A 24,727-nucleotide genomic window follows, 5' to 3' on the forward strand; every position below is an offset into this window, starting at 1 on the left:
GCAGCCCCGGGCCGGGCGACACAAAACATGGTAATGGAACTGAACTGGCAGCTGCTGGTCTCTGTCCCATGTGCCCTTGACCAAGGCACTTAACCCCCCACAATTGCTCTCCATCCGGGGGTGCTTTACCATGGCTGACCCTGTGCCTCTCAGTGTGTATGTGCGCATGCGTGTATGTGGGGGTGTTGGGAAAGGTAGAAGACACATTTCTGTTCTAACCAATGGACAATTAAGTATATGGTCCATTGGTTGAATATGGATTAATATTCCATACTCAACCAGTCAGCAGCTTTGCATTGGTTTTTGATTATTTTGTGGAAGTTGGGATGGAAACTGAGGTTCAATCCCGTAAGCAGTCAGACCTGTGTGCTTCAGAAACAGATAACCAACTACAGTATGATATGTAGGTATATTTCAGGAACATATAGGCAGTGGGTGGCCTTTGTATGTGAATGTACACCCGTTTAGTTTGATATCATGAAAGCAGATGCAATTAACCTATCCTCCAGAGAGCACATAAACACTCTGAACGGTGAATAAATCAACTCTGTGAACGGTACACCATGGGAGTCCTGTTAATACTTCATGTTTCACAAATTTTCATAATTGACTGCTAATTGAAACATTGCTAGAAAAACGCTGAAGTGTTTTGGATAAACACATCCAGAGCTCACTGACTGATTTATGTACAGCTAGCTCCCCTTGAGTGGACGATACTGTGAGATGTTTACGTGTATAATTTTTAGAGGGGCCCTTTAATATTTAAATGTGCTCCCACTCAGGAAATACACCCATTTTAAAATGGTCAACCACTCTTTAATTTTCTGTGGTGTTATGGGTTCCTACTCCTCACTTATATACTGAACAAAAATATGAACACAATATGCCACAATTTAAACATTTTTTCTGATTTACAGTTCATATAAGGAAATAAGTAAAATGAAAGAAATGAATTAGGCCCTAATCAATGGATTTCACATCTGGGCAGGGGTGTAGCCATGGGTTGGCCTTGGGGGCATAGGCCCACCCACTTGGCACCCGAGCCCACCCACTGGGGAGTCAGGCCCAGCCAATCAGAATTATTTTTTTTCCCCACAAAAGGGCTTTATTACAGACAGAAATACTCTTCAGCACTCCCCCCACACCCACCCACCCACATCTCCCCCTCAGACGATCCCGCAGGTGAAGAAGCCGGATTTGAAGGTCCTGGGCTGGCATGGTTAAACGTGGTCTGCGGTTGTGAGGCTGGTTGGACGTACTGCCAATTTCTCTAAAATGACTTTGGAGGCAGTTTATCATAGAGAAATTAACATAAAATTCTCTAGCTACAGCTCTGTTGGACATTCATGCAGTCAGCGTGCCAATTGCAGGCTCCCTCAAAACTATACACATCTGTGGCATTGTCCCCAGCACAAGATGCACCTGTGTAATGATCATGCTGTGCAATCAGCTTCTTGATATTCCATACCTGTCAGGTGGATGGATTATCTTGGCAAAGGAGAAATGCTCACTAACAGGGATGTAAACAAATGTGTTCACAAAGTTTGAAAGAAATAAGTAGGGAAAATCCCTGAGATTTTTATTTCAGCTCATAAAACATTTCAGCTCATAAAACACAACATGTACTTAACATGTTGTGTTTATATTTTTGTTCAGTATAGTATGTGTTCACCCTCATCGAGAGACACCAACTTTGATATTGAAACACAGCTCTTGAATTTTCAGCAGGAACTTCGTTCAACGTCTCAGAGGAGAAGACGAACTGCCCCCTAGGATATTTTCCTTGTGGCAACCTGAGCATGTGCCTGCCCCAGCTCATGCACTGCAACGGTGTCGATGACTGTGGAAATGAAGCAGATGAGGAGAACTGTGGTGAGTTGTCAGTTTATTCATTTATATATTTAGTTATTGCACGTGTCAAACTCCAGTCCTGGAAAGACGAGTGTCTGGGGGTTTTATTCCTCCTTTATAGTTGATTAATTGATTCGGTAGGAACGACCCTAACCTGGTTGTCTAGGTCTTAATTGGCCACCAATTAAAAGGAAATAGCCAAAACCAGTAGACACACAGCCCTCCAGGAATTGAGTTTGACACCCCTGATTTACTTGCTCATTTATTATGTTCGCAAGTATTCTGACTGTGCAGGAACATACCCCACCAGGATACATTTTTTGTAGCACTGTGGAAAAGTCAGTTGTTTATTTAATCAACTGTTTTATTATACAGTATGTTCAAAAAGTAGGCTGAATAAATCATTAGACAACTAATAATTAGATTGTCAATGCACAGAAGGTCAGTTCTGTTGATTTTTTTAAAAGGACATTCTACTCTAAAATGCAGACAGTAACGGAGTGTAGTCCGTGGCTGTGGTGATCGGGGTCCTTGGTGATGTCTCCAGCGATGCACTGGGCAGTCTTCACCACACTCTGAAGGGCCTTGTGGTCATGAACAGAGCAGTTTCCATACCAGGCCATGATGCAGCTGGTCAGGACACTTTTGACCAGGGCAGTGGTGTCAGTCCATGTGTGGTGATGTGTACACCAAGGAACCTGAAGCTGTTGACTCTTTCCACCGAAGTCCCGTTGATGTAAATCAGGGCATGTCCTCCTCCCTGCTTCCTGAAGTCAACAATCAACTCAACTTCATTTTGCTGACATTGAGGGAGAGGCTGTTGTTTTGGCACCACATTGCCTGGTCTCTGACTTCCTCCCTTTAGGCTGACTTGTTGTTGTCAGTGATCAGGCCTACCACCGCGGTGTCATCTGCAAACTTGATGATGGGGTTGGTGTCATGCTTCACACACAGTCATGTTACAGGGAGTAGAGCAGTGGGCTGAGGACACATCCCTGGTGGGCCCCTGTGTTGAGAGTCAGAGTAGGGGAGGTGCTGTTGCCAATCATCACAGCCTGTGGCCTGCCCGTCAGGTAGTCCAGGATCCAGTTGCAGAAGGTGAGAGTAGTTTGGAGATCCAGGGTCCTGAGCTTGGTGACAAGCTTGGAGGGAACAATGGTGTTGAATGTTGACCTTTTGTCAATGAACAACATTCTTACATAGGTGTTACTTTTGTCCAGGTGTGATAAAGCCATGTGGATAGCAATGGAAATGGCATCTTCCATGGATCTGCTGGAATGGTAGGTGAATTGGAGTGGGTCCAGTGGGTCTGGCATGCTGGCTTTGAAGTGGGTCTTGACTAACGTTGGCCATAACCAGCCTCTCGAAGCACTTCATGTTGAAAAAACGCCTCAAACAATTTTTTTTTATTACATCCACCCGAGACATGAACTGTTCTCCATGTTCCCGTCCGGCAGGTGGTACTGGTGCATCATGGCTCAGACCAATATAATCTGTTTAAGAGTCTATCACCTGGCTGCTGCTATACTGTTTACTATTATTATTATTTATCCTTCTACCAGTCACTTTCTCCTAATCCCTGCCTATATGTACATATCTACCTCAATACTCCAGTATCCCTGCACATTGTCATTTTGGTACTGGCACTGACCCAGTATATAGTTTCCTCTCTTATTTATTATTTCTCGTGATTTAAAACAAATGTATATTTTTTTCTTATTAGTTATACTTTTTCAATATCAGATACTGCACTTTTGCAAAGGTAATCTGAGTTAAGCATTTCACTGTACTTGTGCATGTGATAAAACAAAACTTGAACTTGAATTTGAACTTGACGGTGAGTACAATGGGGTGATAGTCATGTAAGCATGTCACCTTGGTGTTCTTCGACACTGGAACGATGGTGGTTGTAGCATGTGGGGACTACAGCCTGGGATAGGGACATGTTGACGCCTGCCAGCTAGTAAGGAAACACCCCCCTGAAATGGACAAAAATTAATGGGAAGTCATTGGCACTGGACAAACCATATACACGGTGTCCAATACCACTCAATTCGGCGTCGTTTCGTTCAAAGTTGATTGCAAATGCAATATGGCAAATGCCAGTTGTAACACTTTGAAAATCCAACAGGTGGCGAGTGAGCTCCACCATGGTTTTTCATATTGCAAATGCAACACAAGTCAACATCCAAAAGCAAAATTTTGAAAAAGTGAAAAAATGTTTAAAAAAACCTAGTAACCCCTTTAAAAAAGTGCTTTCTGGACCGTTTTCCGGAATTCTTTCGATTTTTTTTGTCAATTACACATGTGTAAGAACTATATGAATATACTTTTGTCCAATTTTATTATCATAATTTTTTTACATTTTTTTAACTTGTGCATAAGGCTATGTTTTCTCCATTTGCAATATGATTTCATAGGAAGTCAAAAGTTAAAAGACAAAAATAGCAACAATTTTGAAAAAGCTTCACACACCCTTAATGCCACACGGTCATTGTTAGGCTTGCACAGATCGGGAGGTCGAATTGTGCTTCTCACCCTAACAGTTCTCTCACTGTCACCCAAAAGCAAATGACATTTAGGGCCAGGCTTAATTTTGGGCCTACTTTTTTTCACGGTCGCTGCACTCTGAGCGAGCTACGGTCAAGCGGGGCATCTCGTTGAACTCGGCACAGCCTAGAGAATATGGAAATGCCATTGCAGGCTCTGTGTGTCTTTAAGCACCGCACTTTGTCACTCCATCCTTGCTGTGTGTGTGTGAGAGAACTTTTCTTTGACATCTGTTGGGACATTGTACGATTTCTCAAAAATGACGATAGATAAATGGCTGGTTCTTTTTTTATTGACACCAGAGGCTCCTTGACTTTGACGTGAAGCGGAAAAATTATTGCTCTATTTTCGTTTTGGACCTTTAATCCCAGAAAAATGGCCATAACTCAAAAACCGTTGAGGCCGAGATGCCATCTTGTTCGGGGCCAACTGCCCATTGTGCCAAACCTACGCTCACCAAGTTTCGGGCTTCGAAATATTTTCCGTTTAGGAGATAAGGCCACGTCGTGATTCGTGATGTTTTGTACATTTGCAATATGATTGCTTATGTGGGATTTACCGGGACATTTTCTAAAATGGAAACCGAATGTCCGAGAGAGTTTGTTTGATGACTTCCTAGTAGATCCGGCCCTGCCGCACGGCCCGACGCGGTCTGAGAATTTTAAAAACGTTTTCGGATCTGGTAAGGGACCGTACATTTGCAATATGGACTTTCTCACTAACCATATGGCGAATGGCAAAATGTTCCCTTAAGGTATGTTGAGGTATGTTGAGGACAAAGCCAGGGATGCCATCTAGGCCGGCAGCATTGTGATTATTCACTCTCTTGAGAATATTCGTCAGAGTCAGCCTTGGAGAGCAGTGGGAACCCTACTGAATGGCTCGGTGTTGGTCACCTCAAAGCGAGCATAGAATGTGTTGAGCCCATCTGGGAGGGAGGACTCCAAGGCTGACTAGAGTTAGCCTACAAGTTTGATTTGTAAGTTAGTTCGTAGCTCATACAAATGTATTTTGTATTGTTTAGGGCAAAACTAAATAATGGATGCAGCTATGGTGGTAGCTAACTCCTGTCTGAGTTGGACTAATACAGTGAACTAGGAGCAACAAACTGTAATGGCATCACCAGCCTGAATCTAATCCAATCTGGAACTACAGTCAGTCTACATCTGTAAAGTATAGAATTAGGGGTTTCCACTAGTTACCACAGCCACAAAATCCAAATGGGCTATATTGTCAAAATTCATGAAAACAAAAATGTGCTTTTTGGTCTTAATTTAAGGTTAGGGTTAGGCATAATGTTAGCAGTGTGGTTTAGGTTAAGGTTAGGTTTAAAATCACAAGCTTTTTCTTTCTTTATAACAAATTGCAATTTACCACCTGGCTGTATCACCCTGTCACAGGCCCTCCCAGTTAACACCACCTCAGAAGATGAAGAAGTGCATTGTTTTTGAGGATTGCCTGCCGCAGGTGTTCGAGAGATAGTCCAGTTTTCAGCCAAACATGCAACATAGTGAAGGCCAGCAAGGGGACCCTCAGGATCAAACAAACATGAACCCGCTGTGAGCATTCCTATAAATGGAACAGGGAGAATCCTTGAATCAGGTTGGTGATACCTGACCAAAACAGTTTTGCGTTTTACCGCAATTCACCTTAACCTACGTAGCCTGGTGGAACCAGCCTGATCATTACGTTTACCTTTTCATCAGTTGGCCTGCCTAGGCTATCTGGACAGAGTAGGCCGTAGTGTTGTCGAATAATGCAAACTTTGTAACGGCAGTTAAACTAAAGTCGAATGGCCAAAGTTGCTAAACTTGCTAGATAACCACCAACAAATGACAGAATTTCTCCCATTTGGCTAAATTGAGTTGATAATTATACATATAGCAGATCAGCTCATGAATAACAAGGAGATGAAGAGAGGAAATTGTTTAAATATCAAGGTATCTTATCGGGGGGCCAACTCTGTTTAAAAAAATATCCATATCTACCCTCATACCATTTGTTGATCACAGATTCTCTACCGAAGCTCAATGCAAGACGGCACAGAGAAGCGGGTGACATGTCTCGCCTATGCATGTCAAAATACCGCGATGACGTGCTTTGATCATGACAGAATGACAGAATAAAGTTAGGAATTTTCATACAAGACAGGAGTCCGGATTTTGGGTATCAGTGGGATTGGGATGATGGGAAAGTAGCCTTAGCTTTATATAAGGCTATATAAGGCTACTACGTGAGTCATTAGAAAAATAATACACTTTATTTAGGCTACAAAGCGAGTGATGAGCAACATCCACTTGTATAGCATGCTAGCAAAATGGTATGATCAGCTAATATATGAGTAAAGATGATAATTAGCACTCACCTCAACTTAGCTAACATTTCCCCAGCCTAATTGATACCAAACATCCAAACTGAGATTTTGTGAAATCAAAGATCTGACATTGATTGATTTGATATATCCCAAAGGAGTGCGATGGCACTGTCCCAACCGAAACAGTGATGTAAATATATATGTTGCTTTAACAGTTGTATATGACTTTGGGAGTTTCAATATAAGCAACAATTTGATACATGCATTACATTGCATTAGCCTACTTTATTCCAATATTTTCTTCATTCAGTTGATCAGAACTAATATGAGTTTCTCTCTTTGCATTTTTTTATTTATTTTTTATTTTAAATTCACTCCGCTGCCGCCACATTGTTCTCAACACCAATTTAAATCAATCATTTTCTGTGATGTCGGACTAGGCCGTGGCTCAGGCTTCAGCTCACCGGGCTTGGGTCAGACCGGGATTGAATTTTGATGAAAACTCTTAACTGCATTTTGTTCTCGGGTGCAATCTGGCAGTGTCAATTATGTGTGTGCTTTGAATTTATGCCGACTTTGTATAAAGTAAATAAATACTAAAAACTAGGAGAAAAGGCTGTTGGCAGCCTGCTGTGGTGCTGTGGCACATGTTTTCACGGGAAAACTTTCAAGGAACCAGAGTCAAATGTTCTCAACCTCCCTGAAACCTAAAGATAAACATTCCAACAATTTTCACTTCAGTTCTCAGAAAAAAAACGTTATATGTATGACTCGTTTTCCCAACCATTGTGATACCAAAAACATACATCCCACAACATCCAAGAAACCAAATGTGCTAGCTAGGTCATGAAAGAGGGGCATGGGAGTTTTAACCTTAATGTCAAGCTTGTAGTAAACATATTTACAGACGTACAGGCAAACTCCACTTGCTTGTATACAGAGCCCTTTATTGCAACCTGATAGTATAGTAGGCTATGTGGCATTGTTTAGACACCGCAGTAAGAGGTTGTAGGGGCCATGCTGAACAGACCTCCCATAATGGTATGACTGTGTGGCTGGTAGCCTAGTGGTTAGAGTGTTGGTCCAGTAACTGAAAGGTTGCTAGAGCAAATCCCTGAACTGACAAGGTAAAAATCGGTTGTTTTTCCCCCTTACTAGGCTGTCATTGTAAATAAAAAAATTTTAAATGAACTGTCTTGCCTAGTAAAATAAAAGTTATTTAAAAAAAAACTCCCACCGTTCTTTAATTCCCCATTAAGTTAATATCAGTAATGAAACCATATTTGTATGTGTAATGTCCAATAGAAAGGGCTGTCCAGTTGCAGTGACATGTGGCTGGCTTCTTCGCTCACCTGTGCTAGCTAGTTAATCCATTAGGCTATTGTTAACATTTGATATAAAAAAGCAGGCAGCAGGCTACAAGGCAAAGAAGCATTTTAGAAATGCTGAAGCGAGGAGGCGGTGATGGCCCATCATCATCCTCAAACAAAAGATCCAGAGCGCAGCATGAAGAGGCAACCACCAGCGGAGAGACAGCGGGACTGTTATTGGCCACGGTGGGGATGGAGCAGGGGAGGAGCGGGCTGCTGTTTTGGTGGGAAACACGTCTAGGGCAACTAGCAGTGTGGATGCTGTAAATAGTAGACACAGAGGGAACCACTGAAAATGGCATGGGGATGAACAGTACCCAGGTATTCCCGTCTGGTTGGTCATGTACCCAATATGAGCAGTTCAAGAAAGAAAAAAAACACATGGCTCTCTGCGTCGGAGGGGGAAAATGGGCTGCGCGACCTGCCTTGAGCTGCAGGTGTAACGGATGTGAAACGGCTAGCTTAGTTAGTGTGCGCTAAATAGCGTTTCAATCGGTGACGTCACTTGCTCTGAGACCTTGAAGTAGTGGTTCCCCTTGCTCTGCAAGGGCCGCGGCTTTTGTGGAGCGATGGGTAACGATGCTTCGAGGGTGACTGTTGATGTGTGCAGAGAGTCCCTGGTTCGCGCCCGGGTATGGGCGAGGGAACGGTTTAAAATTATACTGTTACATTGATGCACTGTTACACAGGCTCCAAATTGTTTTCTGCCAGGGGTGTCAACATTACAGTGCAGTGGGCTGACTGCAAAATAGCACCCTGTGGTAAAACGAAAGAGACCCACATAGAATCGACGAGCACAAAAACAGCATTGAACACTAGGAGACCACTAGGCTTTTAGGTACAGCCAAAAAAGTACTCTTTAACGTAAACACCAACAGTGAGGAGGCAACATTTCAGTCAACTTCCAATGTTTTTCGGCACGGCATATTGCGTTGCAAAACAGAATACACAGATTTCGAAAGTCTTCTTGGCATGCAGGCTGCAAATGGGGTAGATATAGGGTGACTGCTACACGGCAAAACTGTGTGCGGGGAAATAATTGATCATCGCCGCTGACATGCGGGAAAAAAACTTGCTTGTTGATGAGTCCACCATCTTGTTTAAAAAAAAAAAATCAACCCTCATAATTGTCCTGAGAGTGTTGATGGTATCATGGAGCTCCTTACTTTCCCCCTGGACCTCGTAGAGCTCCAAAGCATGAGTGGAGCCCACTTAAAATAACAGATTACTATCCTGTCTCATGCGTAACGACTTCACTGAGTTCTTGGGGGAATTGCTCATTGGCTTGGTGGCTACAGGGGGAACTAATGACTAAGTCATTCCTCGACTCGCTTTACACGCAATAAAAATAACAGGGAGATAGGTGCAATAGCTAGACACCTTGCTTAATAAAATAGGGAGGGTATTTAGTGTGAGGTGGGTTGCATCATCTTGGAGAGCTGTTAGGGCAGTATGGAGATTCTTCCCTGCTCTCGCCAAGCACTTCGAAGAGGCTTCCCAGGATCAACAGCAAGACCGCAAAGACAGAGCCAAGTTCCAAGGTATGCTCTCCAAACTGTGCTCCGTGAACTTTGTGAATGACCCTTGGTCAGTGGTGGAAAAAGTGCCCAACTGTCATACTTGAGTAAAAGTAAAGAAGCTTGAATAGAAAATGACTCAAGTAAAAGTTAAGTATCAAAAGTAAAAGTATAAATCATTTCAAATTCCTTATATTAAGCAAACCAGATTTTGAAATTTTATTTACAGGGGCACACTCCAACACTCAGACATCATTTATGAAAAAAGCATTTTGGTTTAGTGAGTCTGCCAGATCAGAGGCAGAGGCATGGATGATCCTAGATGTGTGTGAATTGGACTATTTTCCTGTCCTGCTAAGCATTCAAAATGTAATGAGTACTTTTGGGTGTCAATGAAAATTTATGGAGCAAAAAGTAGAATATTTTCTTAAGGAATGTAGTAAAGTAAAAGTAGTCAAAAATATAAATAGTAAAGTACAGATAACACAAAACGACTTAAGTAGTATTTTAAAGTATTTTTACTTAAGTACTTTACACCACTGCCTTTGGTTGATGCTATATGTGCTGACCGAACTTAAGAACCTGCCTGAACTTCCACAGCAGAGGCAGATGATCATCCCCAGGGCAGACCGCCTGATGAACACGTACATACGGAGAATACATAGTGTAGACAGATATCCTGGGTCAAACAAAGAGGAGGCCCAACGAACCACAGCAAAAACACAGAGTTGCAAGGAAAAGGAAGGAGTCCCATCATCAATTCGGCCCAGTCCATCCAGGCATTGGTGGGAAACATGAACTGCAAACTGTTTACCACCACATCCAACAAAGCTGACCGTAGGATGACTGAAAGCAGGGAAGAAGAGTACCGCACTCGGATACACCAGCTGACTGTGCTGGACCCTGAGAGCTGGCATGAACAAACCAAAAACCCATGATTTGGAATGGGAGAGACCAGTGCGATTTGCGAGAGGCTATTGGTAGATCACCTGTATGCACAACTGGAGTTTGTGGAGTTCAAGTCCTGCGCAGGGCGAAATGTGCCTGAAAAGTTGAAAAAAACTCCTTGCAGTGGGCACACTTTCTGCAAGCAACACCGACTGTGAGCGTGGGTTCAGTACAATGAACATTATTGTCACTGACCTACGAAGCCAACTGACCATCCCACACGTCTCTGACCTTCTGTTGATCTCAACCGTTGGTACTCCCTGCCAAAAATGGAACCCATCACCCCACGTTAGGTCCCGGTTGGGTAAGCTCATTCAATTGCTGGCATGGAGAAAAAGAAGAAGAAAAAATATGTAAAAAGTCTGCTAAACTTAATATTTGGAATGGGGGAGGTGTTATCTGTTTGATAGGCTATGTTGATGCCATTAATAATGGCATAATGGCTACGTGAAGTGGATCGAACTAATGAGAAGTTATACGATTAACTAATTTAGGAGTTTTTTCTTTGAGTTTTAAAGGTTACATATACACATATATATATATATACATATATATATATACATATATATATATATATATACATATATATATATATATATATATATATATATATATATATGTGTGTGTGTTTTTTGACTGGTACTGTATGTATATATATATACACAGTACCAGTCAAAAGTTTGGACACACGTACTCAGTCAAGGGTTGTTCTTTAATTTTACTATTTTCTAAATTGTAGAATAATAGTGAAGAAATCAAAACTAATAAATAACACATATTGAATCATGTAGTAACCAAAACAATGTTATTATATTAAAATAGATTTATATTAAAATGGCTTGATGACAGCTTTGCCCTATTTGGTAAAATGCCATCTTCTGTATATCACTCCTACCATGTCACAACACAACTGATTGGCTCAAACGCATTAAGAAGGAAAGAAATTCCACAAATTAACAAGGCACACCGGTTAATTGAAATGTATTCCAATGAAGCTGGTTGAGAGAATGCCAAGATTGCGCAAAGCTGTCATCAAGGCACCTTTTTTACAATGACCCCCTACACCGGCCAAACCTGGACAACATTGGGCCAATTGTGCACCGCCCAATGAGACTCCCAATCACAGCTGGTTGTGATACAGCCTGGAATCAAACCAGGGTATGTGGTGACGCTAGTACTGACATGCAGTGACTTAGACCGCTGCGCCACTCGGGAGCCCAAAGGGTGGCTACTTTGAACAATCTAAAATATGAAATATATATTTGTTGAAAATTTTTTGGGTTACTACATGATTCCATATGTGTTATTTCATAGTTTTGATGTCTTCGCCATTATTCTACAATGTAGAAAATAGTCAAACTAAAGAAAAACCCTTGAATGAGTAGGTGTGTCCACACTTTTGACTGGTACTGTAAATATATTGAAAGATGATATTTTGAATGTTTCCAATGTTCAAAACGATTCATCTTTGAATGTGATGTAATGGTGAGCACCACAGCGCTCTCCACCTCTTTCCTCTGGCCACAGCGCTCTCCACCTCTTTCCTCTGGCCACAGCGCTCTCCACCTCTTTCCTCTGGCCACAGCGCTCTCCACCTCTTTCCTCTGGCCACAGCGCTCTCCACCTCTTTCCTCTGGCCACAGCGCTCTCCACCTCTTTCCTCTGGCCACAGCGCTCTCCACCTCTTTCCTCTGGCCACAGCGCTCTCCACCTCTTTCCTCTGGCCACAGCGCTCTCCACCTCTTTCCTTTGGCCACAGCGCTCTCCACCTCTTTCCTCTGGCCACAGCGCTCTCCACCTCTTTCCTCTGGCCACAGCGCTCTCCACCTCTTTCCTCTGGCCACAGCGCTCTCCACCTCTTTCCTCTGGCCACAGCGCTCTCCACCTCTTTCCTCTGGCCACAGCGCTCTCCACCTCTTTCCTCTGGCCACAGCGCCAGGCCGCCGCCCACACACAAAGTTCTATAGGAAATACCTTTTGTTAAATAGTTGGCCTATTTGTTATGTTGACAGGACTTGAGGTACTCTGTGTCCGTTAAACATTTGCTTGATAAAGTCTATTCCCGTCTTAATTTTCTATTGGCTTATTGTGTGTGTGTGGGGGGGGGTACTTGCTATTGTGTGTGAGACTAGAGTTCACTGAAATATTGACAAAGCAGAGACGACCGGCCGAGACCAAGACTCAAGAGGATGCATCAACCTGAACACAATCCAGGTTACCAGAAGTGTATCAAAAACGCTACGCTACGACTGGTTCTGCTAAGCGGTATATTAAAAGGTAATACATTTTCAAAATGAAAAGACAGACCATCAAAAATGCTTGTGCACTCGCAAGTGCGTGCGTAGATAGGAGAATTTGTGTCTACTTTCACCCCTGTCCATTCCATTGATTCCATTACCAGCCATTACAATGAGCCCATCCTCCTATAGCCTCTCCTATAGCCACCAGCCTCCACTGGTATAAGTATGGTGTTAGCAGAAGTAGAGTGTTTAGTCTCATCTGTAAAACGTTGTGCTGACAAATGGTAGCCATGCACTGTGAGCTGTCATGTACCATCTCTGTGGTTCTGCTACTGCTAAATCAGAGTCTCACATTTCACTGCAACATCGTAGCAGAATTCCAGAAATGCGTCCTGTTTAAACTAGTGGCAATATTGGAGGAGCTGCGGGGGACAGGCCGACTCACGGACCTGGACAACTCAACCTTCTGTTTCAGGAGACTAGAAACTCTGGAGGACTATCTGGAGGAGTATTTGAGCCTCCCGAGTGGTGCAACGGTCTAAGGCACTGCATCGCAGTGCTTTAGGTGTCACTACAGACACCCTGGTTCGATTCCAGGCTGTATCACAACCAGACGTGATTAAGAGTCCCATAGGGAGGCGCACAATTGGCCCGCCGTCGTCTGGGTTTGGCCGGTGTAGGCCGTCATTGGCCTGCCGGGCTAGGGTGAGGATCCAGCCAGGGCAGATGGTGCCAGCCCTGCTCTCCAGACAGCCAGTGTGTCTCCTCGGGCCAGGATATCCTGCGCCGGCGTTGCGCACTGTGTCTCCCGTATGTCTGCACAACCCAGTGCGTCCTGTGCCTGCGCCCCGCACGTGCCGGGCTAGTCTCACCATCCAGCCAGGACGGGTTGTGCAGGCCATTAGCTCGAGACCTCCAGTGCGTCTTCACGGTCCGGTCTATCCAGTACCACCAGTGCGCCTCCAGGGTCCAGTACTCCCTGTTCCTCCTCCCCGCACTCGCCCTGAGGTGCGTGTCCTCGGCCCAGTGCCAGCACCGCGCACCAGGCCACTAGTGCGCCTCCAGGGTCCAGTACTCCCTGTTCCTGCTCCTCGCACTCGCCCTGAGGTGCGTGTCCCCAGCCCGGCACCACGCACCAGGACCATAGTGCGCCTCGGCAGTCCAGTACGCCCTGTTCCTCCTCCCCGCACTCGCCCTGAGGTGCGTGTCCTCGGCCCTGTACCACCAGTACCGGCACCACGCACCATGCCTACAGTGTGTCTCGCCAGTCCAGAGTGTCCGGCAACGGTACCCAGTCCAGAGCGTCTGCCTACAGTACCCAGTCCAGAGCGTCCGGCTACAGTCTACAGACCGGAACCTCCTACGATGGGTGGCAGACCGGAACCTCCAGCCAGGACGGGCCGCAGTCCGGAACCTATCACGACGGGTCGCAGTCCGGAACCTACCACGACGGGTCGCAGTCCGGAACCTACCACGACAGGCCGCAGTCCGGAACCTACCACAACGGGTCGCAGTCCGGAACCTACCACGACGGGTCACAGTGCGGAACCTTCCAGTCCGGATCCGCCAGAGTCTCCCTCCAGTCCGGATCCGCCAGAGTCTCCCTCCAGTCCGGATCCGCCAGAGTCTCCCTCCAGTCCGGTTCCGCCAGAATCTCCCTCCAATCCAGAGGTTCAACTCACTCCAGACTCGACCATCAGTCCAGTGGCGTCCTCTAGTCCGTGGTCGGCGGTGAGGGTTCCCGCTCCAGAGACATTAATTAAGGGTGAAGTGGAGTGGGGTCTACGTCCTGAGCCAGAACCGCCACCTCGGAGTCATGCCCACCCACACCCTCCCATATAGGTTTAGGTGTGCGGCCAGGAGTCCACATCTTTGGGGGGGTACTGTCACGCCCTGACCTTAGTATTCTTTGTTTTCTTTATTGTTTTGGTTAGGTCAGGGTGTGACATGGGTGATGTATGTGTATTTTTACTGTCTAGGGGTTTTGTAGGTTTATGGGGTCGTTTACTATCTAGGTGTTTGTATGTCTATGGTTGCCTAGATTGGTTCTCAATTAGATACAACGATAAACAGCTGCCTCTAATTATCTAATTGGGAACCATATTTAGGCAGCCATCTTCTTTGGGTATTTTGTGGGTTATTGTCTATGTCTAGTTGCCTGTCTCTGCACTAGTATTATTATAACGGCACGTTTGTTGTTTTTGTAGTTTGTTTAGTGTCCGTCTTTATTAAAATATATAACATGTATTCTAATCACGCTGCGCTTTGGTCTCCTCACTTCGACGAACGTGACACCCGACACAAACTATTGCCGCATAAATACTGGAGGCTGAGACAGGAGGGGTCGGGAGACACTGTAGCCCCGGCCGACGATACCCCCGGACAGGGTGAAGTGTTGTCCTATATTTACATATATATATATATTTATTTATTTATCCCAGCCCCAGTCCCCACAGGAGGCCTTTTGCCTTTTGGTAGGCCGTCATTGTAAATAAATTGTTCTTAACTGAATTGCCTAGTTAAATAAAAGTTAAAAATTAAAAATACAAAAAACAAGTATAGTTTCCTCATCTTTTCTATTCATTTTCAGGAATCTGTCCAAAGTACCCTTCTTAAACACCATCTGCTCTGTAGTGAACAAAAACTACCACCATTTTCCATTGTTTTGTGAAATGACACTTGCATTGATTGCATTCTTATCAAGATATGTTTTACAGCTACGATGTGTCTTGCTACATTTATGGTGATGTTACTTTGCAATAGAACCGTGGGATCTATTACGCACTTCTCCTTTATGGTAGCAATAATTCAAGCCATTGTTTTAGCCATTTCCGTACTCATGAGTGCATATTTCCCTGTTAATGTGGCAGGTGCAGTAAAGAAGTGGGACCTGAAGGCCCTTGAGGTAGAAATCAATGGTGTCATGGCAGAGCACTTAAAACTGGTCTGCTCTATTAACATTTTTTTGTATGTATCAACGACATGATTTAACATTTGATTATTAGTTATCAAATACTTGAATACTTTGTTTATTTTAGCATATTAAATTAAAGTGGCCAGTATCAACTACTTCTACTGTTAAGTGATTCCCTTAAAAAGCCCACACATTTGAAAGTATTTTCAAATGGTTAATTCCAAGTACATTATTTCACTTCCACCCCAGTAGTAAATTGAGGAGCTTGCTGTCTATCATATTTGAGATTTAGCACTAAGTTCCGATATTCTTTTTTTGAAACAATTTTACGAGAAGTCAGTACCTCCTCTCTATCACACTGAATCTGATCACCAAACATTTCGCTCCCTACTTTTACATGACCATCCATTGTGGTCTGGATTGTAGCAATTTTTATTACCGTTCTGGTTAATGATTATACCACCTTCATGGTTTTGTTTTCGCCCAACGGTTATTTTATCATTCTACAGTGGTTCCTCAATTAAAAGTTTTAAAATGAGGATTTAGAGGTAATTTGTGGTTTAGTACATTACCCTGCATCATTGCTTCATTGCTCCAGACCACCGCAAGGGGGAGTTACGCTTCGAACACACCGACAGTGTCATTGCATATTGATACCAATAAAACAGACAGTTGCAGCATGTTCAGTGTGGAGAATACATTGGATTTATCGAACGTATGCTTCAAACTGTATGCTTAGACGTTTGGACAGAAATGGTAGCAGAAGGTGAATGTTGAACTTTTGTTGCATACATACCCAGATGATGCTGCTTACTATTTTGTGCAATGGCACTGTCAGTGTGTTCGAAGTGTTCGAGCACTGATAATGCTTCTGGGTCCTAAGGCGCTAATGTGTCTCTATCTCAACGAATGCTGTCAATGGATGGACGATATAAACCAAATAGAAAAGGATAATGGTGCACGACTTCAAAATGAGAATTTCAATGAACTGAATGATGATGGTGATTTAATTTAGAACAAGGGTGTAAGAATTACTATTCCTCTGTCCTGCACGCACACCCGAAACAAATACACTTATTCTTTTGTTTCTACTTGGTCTGAAGAAGCTGAAACCGGACTGTAGAGTATTACTTACTAAAACTGTTGTTTATGCTAAGGTTTTTATTCTAAGAGAAATTAAAATGTTCAATTATATTCCACGATATTCTTAAAATATACAGTTGAAGTTGGAAGTTTGCACACGCCTTAACCAAATACACTTAAACTCAGTTTTTTAAAAACATTTCCTGACATTTGATCCTAGTAAAAAATTCCCTGTCTTAGGTCAGTTAGCATCACCACTTTATTTTTAAAATGTGAAGTGTCAGAATAATAGTAGAGAGAATGATTTATTTATTTCATTTCACATTCCCAGTGGGTCAGAAGTTTACATAAACAATTTAAAGACAATTTGAGTGTAACTTGGGTCAAACATTTCGGGTAGCCTTGCACAAGCTTCCCACAATAAGTTGGGTGAATTTTGGCCCATTCGTCCTGACAGAGCTGGTGTAACTGAGTCAGGTTTGTAGGCCTCCTTGCACGCATGCACATTTTCAGTTCTGCCCACAAGTGTTCTATAGGATTGCGGTTAGGGCTTTGTGATGGCCACTTCAACACCTTGATTTTGTTGTCCTTAAGCCATTTTGCCACAACTTTGGACGTATGCTTGGGGTCATTGTCTATTTGGAGGACCCATTTGCGACCAATCTTTAACTTCCTGACTGATGTCTTAAGATATTGCTTCAAAATATGCACATCATTTTCCTCCCTCGTGATGTCATCTATTTTGTGAAGTGCACCAGTCCCTCCTGCAGCAAAGCAACCCCACAACATGATGCTGCCACCCCCGTGCTTCATGGTTGGGATGGTGTTCTTCGGCTTGCAAGCCTCCCCCTTTTCCTCCAAACATAACGATGGTCATTATGGCCAAACAGTACTATTTTTTGTTTCATCAGACCAGAGGATATTTCTCCAAAAAGTACGATCTTTGTCCCCATGTGCAGTTGCAAACCGTAGTCTGGCTTTTTTTTATGGCGGTTTTGGAGAAGTGGCTTCTTCCTTGCTGAGCGGCCTTTCAGGTTATGTCGACATAGGACGCGTTTTACTGTGGATATAGATACTCTTGTACCTGTTTCCTCCAGCATCTTCACAAGGTCCTTTGCTGTTGTTCTGGGATTGATTTGCACTTTTCGCACCAAAGTACGTTCATCTCTAGGAGAAAGAATGCGTCTCCTTCCTGAGTGGTATGATGGCTGTGTGGTCCCATGGTGTTTATACTTGTGTACTATTGTTTGTACAGATGAACGTGGCACCTTAAGACATTTGGAAATTGTTCCCAAGGATGAACCAGACTTGTGGAGGTCTACAATTTTTTTTCTGAGGTCTTAGCTGATTTCTTTTGATTCTTTGAGACTTTCCAAGCTGTTTAAAGGCACAGTCAACATAGTGTATGTAAACTTCTGACTCACTGGAATTGTGATACAGCGAATTACAAGTGAAATAATATGTTGTTAGAAAAATTACTTGTGTGATGCACAAAGTAGATGTCCTAACCGACTTGCCAAAACTATAGTTTGTTCACAAGAAATTTGTGGAGTGTTTGAAAAATGAGTTTTAATGACTCCAACCTAAGTGTATGTAAACTTCCAACTTCAACTGTATCTGGCCAGACTCAAGCAGGTTTTCCTTTAGGATTTTGCCCGTACTTAGCTCCATACTGTTTCATCCTGAAAGTCTCCCCGGTCTTTGCCGATATCAAGCATACCCGTACCATGATGCAGCTACCACCATGCTTGAAAATCAGGAGTGATGTGTTGTGTTGGATTTGCCCCAAACACAAGGTATTCCTTTGCCATTTAGATTTTTTGCAGTATTACTTGTTGCATACAGGATGCATGTTTAGAAATATTTTGTATTCGGTATAATTGTATTTTTTTTACTGTCATTTACAGTAGATTATTAGTGTGGAGTCACTACAATGTTATTGATCCATCCTCAGTTTCCTTCCTGCCCTGCAGCTCAGTTCTAAAGGATGTCTCAGCCTCCAGTATTTATGCTGCAGTAGTTTATGTGTCGGGGGGCTGGGGTCAGTTTGTTATATCTGGAGTACTTCTCCTGTCCTATTCGGTGTCCTGTGTGAATCTAAGTGTGCGTTCTCTAATTCTCTCCTTCTCTCTTTCTTTCTCTCTCTCGGAGGACCTGAGCCCTAGGACCATGCCCCAGGACTACCTGACATGATGACTCCTTGCTGTCCCCAGTCCACCTGGCCATGCTGCTGTTCCAGTTTCAACTGACCTGAGCCCTAGGACCATGCCCCAGGACTACCTGACATGATGACTCCTTGCTGTCCCCAGTCTACCTGGCCATGCTGCTGCTCCAGTTTCAACTTCCACCTGACTGTGCTGCTGCTCTAGTTTCAACTGTTCTGCCTTATTATTATTCGACCATGCTGGTCATTTATGAACATTGAACATCTTGACCATGTTCTGTTATAATCTCCACCCGGCACAGCCAGAAGAGGACTGGCCACCCCACATAGCCTGGTTCCTCTCTAGGTTTCTTCCTAGGTATTGGCCTTTCTAGGGAGTTTTTCCTAGCCACCGTGCTTCTCCACCTGCATTGCTTGCTGTTTGGGGTTTTAGGCTGGGTTTCTGTACAGCACTTTGAGATATCAGCTGATGTACGAAGGGCTATATAAATAAATTTGATTTGATTTGACTATCTTTGATGTGTCTGGGTGGTTTAATACGTCATCCACAGCATAATTATTAACTTGACCATGCTTAATGTGATATTCAATGTCTAATTTGTTCTTGTTACTCATCTACCAATCATTGTCCTTCTTTATGAGGCTTCGAAATGCTCCCTGGTCTTTGCAGTTGAATATGTTCTTTAAATTCAATACTTCACTGAACAAATCATTCAAAATTCACGTCAAGCCCAAATGATTTAACACAGTGAGCCCATGTATCTTATGTCATTTGTTATGCCAAACCTTACTCCTAAACTAATTTTGGCTTGCCTAAACATAAAGTGGTGAATACTTGTACTTATGAAACTACTATTTTAGGACACATTTGTATAATGTTCTTTTCACTTTGACAAAAAAAAAATCACAATGAAATCTATTTCAATCCCATTTTGTAATGCAACAAAATCCAAGGGAGGTGAATATTTATGATACCAACTGTAAGCAGCTATTTTCGGGCTTCTAGGGAGATTCAGTTTGGTAAATGAGAGGGAAGGCTGCTGAGCCTGGTACACCCCTAACCTGGTCTCTTTGGAATAGACAGGTTTGCTTGCTACTAAGTATTGTGAGAAATTTGTAAATATACATTTTTTGACCAGTGGGTCAATATTGCTCATTGGACCATCTGATTCATCTGCAAATAAAAAGCACTATGAATTCTACAAGGTCCCTATTTTACGGACCAACAAAAACGGCTATCTAGATCCGCTGTCATTGCACCATTCCCACCTGCTCTCAAATCCACTTCTCTAACTCCCCTCCTCCATATTCTAAGCCCCTCTCACTCCCCCCTTTCAGAGAAGTAGTGTTCCTCCAGCTCTACAGAATCCTAATGGGCAGTGGAAGGGGTGTCCCAATTGTTTGCAACATCTGGAGATACTGTATAGAGTAAGTTAACACCAGAAGCCACGTTTGTTTTAGAAGCTGACCACCTGGGCCTACCTTTCAGCTAAGTAGCTGAGCCTCCTGGGCTGATCCAGCTTCTATTGCTAGTCTGCCAGACTTATCACCATCTGGTCCAGGTAGAGTGGGATTGTTGGCAAACCTAGACCCTAGACCCTGCCATACTGAATGAGCCAAGATGTCCGACAATCGTTTCGACCTAAGAATTTGCACGCAACGTGGAAATGTTGTCTGGGAAGGCAAAATCGTGGCATAAGATGACTCATACAGTCTACGCGAACCTTTATCTCCCAAACAAGATGGGATTGATTTGAGATCGGCGCATGATTGTCGAAATTCCTCCCCTTTGCTCATTGATGAGTCCGAACCAAATTGGAAGAAGGCAGGCAGGGGAGCCTTCTTTCTATATTTTGCGAACATACTCCTGCATAATTGCAAAGCTGAATCACCCTTTTCCCTTGAACCTCATCCTCTTCTTTCAAGTTGTTTTCATCTCCCCTTTCTTCTCTGTGCTGTACTCTCTCATCCTAGCCGCCAGAGAGCCTCTCATCCTAGCCGCCAGAGAGCCTCAAGGAGGTAGAGTGCATATAATCATAATTTGTCAAATGGTGGCTCGCATCGGCGGATAGATACTAGATCATTATGGTTCACGTCTGGTGGCTATTTGTCTCTGCAAGTATCATAAAAATATTTCGGTTTTGCTTAATGCATGCTGGTATTCTTTGACAAATGTGCTTGGGAAATGTCTCGTCAGTGCAGAGGACTATGAGGCTTAGGAGGCGACCATCTGCGCGACACAGATAGATGGTCTTGTTCCTAACAGTTGGGGAAAGTAGATAAGTCATCGCCATTGCGGTTGGGTGTATACGTGTACGTGTTCATGAAAGTGTGTGTGTGTGTGTGTGAGTGTGATTGAGTGTGTGTATCCTGTGTTTGTTTGCAAGAGGCAGACACCTTGAGGGTGACAACATTTTTTGAGCTTTTTCAGACCTGAACAGTTATTCATGTTGGACTTCAGCCATCGAAATGGTAAGAGGCCATCTGCAATCTTAAAAGAGCCATTAACCCTCTAGAATCTAAGCCCTATCTAAGCGGCGGGGGGGTTCTACATAAATATCTTTCCCTGGACTTTGCGCTCTCGCTCTCTCTGCAAACTTAATAGGACACAATAATACAGTCGCTGTTTGTAGGGCCCCATAAATTCTGAGATACGGAGAGCACGGACGGAATCACGGAATCCAGACATTCAAACAGAATTAACAATATAAAAACAACTTTTGGAACTTTGTAGGAAATCAACTAAATTGAACTTATTGGAACATTTATAAATGTGCCCAAGATAAACATGACATGAACGAAATGGATCAGTGATTTGTATTTTCCCTCAACTTTCTGAAGAAGCAATGGCACAGGAATGCCCCTGTCTGTGTAAGCGCATTTGCCTACCAATTTGTGTAATCCGTAGCGATGATGCTAATAACAACCATCTTCTGATAGATGGAAACACTTTCCCAAAAACATTCTCAATTAAAATGTTAACTACAAAGTAGTCTATGCCTACCTGGCAGAATATCATGAGTATCTGTATCAATCCATTGTTTAGCATACCAATTCCATTTACTCGTCAATCAGGTGCAATCCTTTTGAGATATGAATTTCCATGACCTCTGTTACTAATAACTTGGTCTGAGTGCTTAAGCGTTAACAACTACCGTATGCAATGTGAAATATAAGTAAACATACTACTCCCATCAGTCAAATGATTCATAACCTGTGGGTAGCAACCAAATATTTACTTGATAATAGATAATAGATACTTCTATTTACTTGATAATAGATAATAGATAATAGATAATAGATACTTTGGTCACAAATTTGGTCACAAATTTGTCACAAATTTGTGGAGAATTGGAAAGTCTGAAAATCCATTTTTGGAGTGGATTTTATTATATGCAAATGAACCCAACTTGACACTACTCTAGACAACATCAAAGCAACCGGGATAATCTCGCTTTTCTAAAGAGAAGAGCATAAAAAAGTGGATTTTTACAGGATTAAATTAAACAGTACTATAAAACAGTTATTGAATAGTGGCCTTTGTCTGCCATTAAAGCATTACGGCAAAAGTTCATATCATTACCTTGTCAATTGATTATTTCAAGAAACACATGATCTGCATGCTAATATGTTCGATAGTTTTGCCCGGCACCATACAGGAGAATGTCAGGAGAACAAAATGTGTTGTTGGCCCATTTTATGTGGGCCAGATGTAGCCAACTACTGTTTTTGCCGAAATGAAAGAGGACCCAAACCAACTCATTTTGGGTCTGGTTGGGTTCCGCATTGTCTGCCTGTAGTTAATGTACTGTATTTTACTCATAAACAGCTCCTATGAGCATTGTAATAGCCTAGTCTGAGCAAAGGAAGTGTGTGTGTGTGTGTGTGTGTGTGGAATTGTTTTCCTACCTTATCAGGACCCCAATGCCCTAACAATTCACCCAAATGTCCTGACAAGTAAGGAAAAAAACAATGTGTATATCTGTGCATCCAAGATATGAGTCACATTCATATTTCACCCAAAATAGAATGCAGATAAAACTTTGAAATGACAAAGAGAATTACCCGCAAACTCTTCTTGGGGCCATTTGTTATGCTCTTAATATATAAACTAGGTTGGAAAAGTTTGGGGTCATTTAGAAATGTCCTTGCAATAACATCAAATTGATCAGAAATACAGTGCAGACATTGTTAATGTTGAAAATGAATTATGTAGCTGTCAACTGCTGTTTTTTGTTATTTTAATTACATTTTTTAATGGAATATCTACATAGGTGTACAGTGGGGTGGCAGCATCATGTTGTTGGGGTGCTTTGCTGCAGGAGGGACTGGTGCACTTTACAAAATAGATGGCATCATGAGGATGGACAATTATGTGGATATATTGAAGCAACATCTCAAGACATCAGTCAGGAAGTTAAAGCTTGGGACTTCCAAATGGACAACGACCCCAAGCATACTTCCAAAGTTGTGGAAAAATGGCTTAAGGACAACAAAGTCGAGGTATTGGATTGGCCATCACAAAGCCCTAACCTCAATCCTATAGAAAAGTTGTGGGCAGGAACTGAAAAAGTGTGTGTGAGCAAGGAGGTCTACAAACCTGACTCAGTTACACTTAGCTCTGTCATGGAGGAATGGGCCAAAATTCAACCAACTTATTGTGGGAAGCTTAATGATGGCCACCCGAAACATTTGACCCAAGTTAAACAATTTAAAGGCAATACTTAATACTAATTGAGTGTATGTAAACTTCTGACCCACTGGGAATGTGATGAAATAAATAAAAGCGGTAATAAATCATTATACTATTATTCTGACATTTCATATTTTTTAAATAAAGTGGTGACCCTAACTGACCTAAGACAGGGACTTTTGACTAGGATTAAATGTCAGGAATTGTGAAAAACTGAGTTTCAATGTATTTGGGCTATAGTGTATGTAAACTTCCGACTTGTATTTACATGTTGGCAGGGATAAGGAGAAAGTGACTGGTAGCAGGATTAATAATAAAGCAACTGGTAGCAGGATTCCTGCTGCAGGAATGTATAAATACTCATGGTAATATACTAATGATAAAATATGCATTTAAACAGAAGTAATAGTGACAAATAAATGGATACTCATGGTAATGGATATCAATAATAATTTAACAGCATCGTAGTGGTAGTAATACATCTAAACAATAATAATTTTAGCAGCAGCGTAGGTGTGTGTGGATGGGCATAGTCAGTGAGGATAGTCTGTGGGAGAGGTAGAGCAGTAGTTGTTAGCCATTTAACAGTCTTATGGCCAGGGAATAGAGTCTTCTGCAAATGCTTTGGCATTTCTCAGACATTGCCTGGCATGCATCTTGGATGGCTGGAAGCTCACTCCCAGTGATGTGCTGGGCCGTCCTCACCACCCTTTGTTGTGTCTTCTGAGCGAGTGCGGTGCAGTTGCCATACCAGATGGTGATACATCCAGTCAGCTCAGCTCAGCTCTCAATGATGCAGCTGTAAACGTTCCTGAGGATCTGAGCGGCCATGTCAAATGGTTTCCGCTTCATGAGGGAGAAGAGGCGCTGCCATGCTTTCTTCACGGCGCAGAGGAACTTGAAGCTTTTGAACCTCTCCATTGCAGCCATAATTGCTTCCCGTGGCATATAATATTAAAACAACGCAGATTATGGAGAGTCTTACACACATCCAAACTTTTCACATTAGCTGGACAAAGATCCAATATAAAAATAAAGGGAGAATATCCACTCAATGGCCTCCCAAGTGGCGGTCTAAGGTAC

General features: G+C 42.9%; 1 protein-coding gene and 1 long non-coding RNA gene across 2 annotated transcripts in view; one reads left to right on the forward strand and one right to left on the reverse strand.

Annotated features, from left to right (window-relative positions):
* Positions 1-1,257: 1,257 nt before the first annotated feature.
* Positions 1,258-22,114, reverse strand: LOC116353603 (uncharacterized). The gene is made up of 3 exons (XR_004203049.1): positions 21,956-22,114; positions 3,727-3,830; positions 1,258-1,840 (listed from the first exon to the last, which is right to left on the reverse strand). It is a non-coding gene; the product is annotated as an uncharacterized LOC116353603 (long non-coding RNA).
* LOC109905283 (relaxin receptor 1) overlaps positions 21,310-24,727 on the forward strand; it is a 55,540-nt gene continuing 52,122 nt past the window's right edge. Inside the window, exon 1 of the mRNA XM_020502564.2 lies at positions 21,310-21,423. Coding sequence (XP_020358153.1) covers positions 21,399-21,423 — 25 coding nt within the window. The 5' untranslated portion in view covers positions 21,310-21,398. The remainder of the gene's footprint in view (positions 21,424-24,727) is intronic.

Source organism: Oncorhynchus kisutch, linkage group LG15 (genome assembly GCF_002021735.2).
Source record: "Oncorhynchus kisutch isolate 150728-3 linkage group LG15, Okis_V2, whole genome shotgun sequence".
Lineage (NCBI taxonomy): Eukaryota > Metazoa > Chordata > Actinopteri > Salmoniformes > Salmonidae > Oncorhynchus > Oncorhynchus kisutch.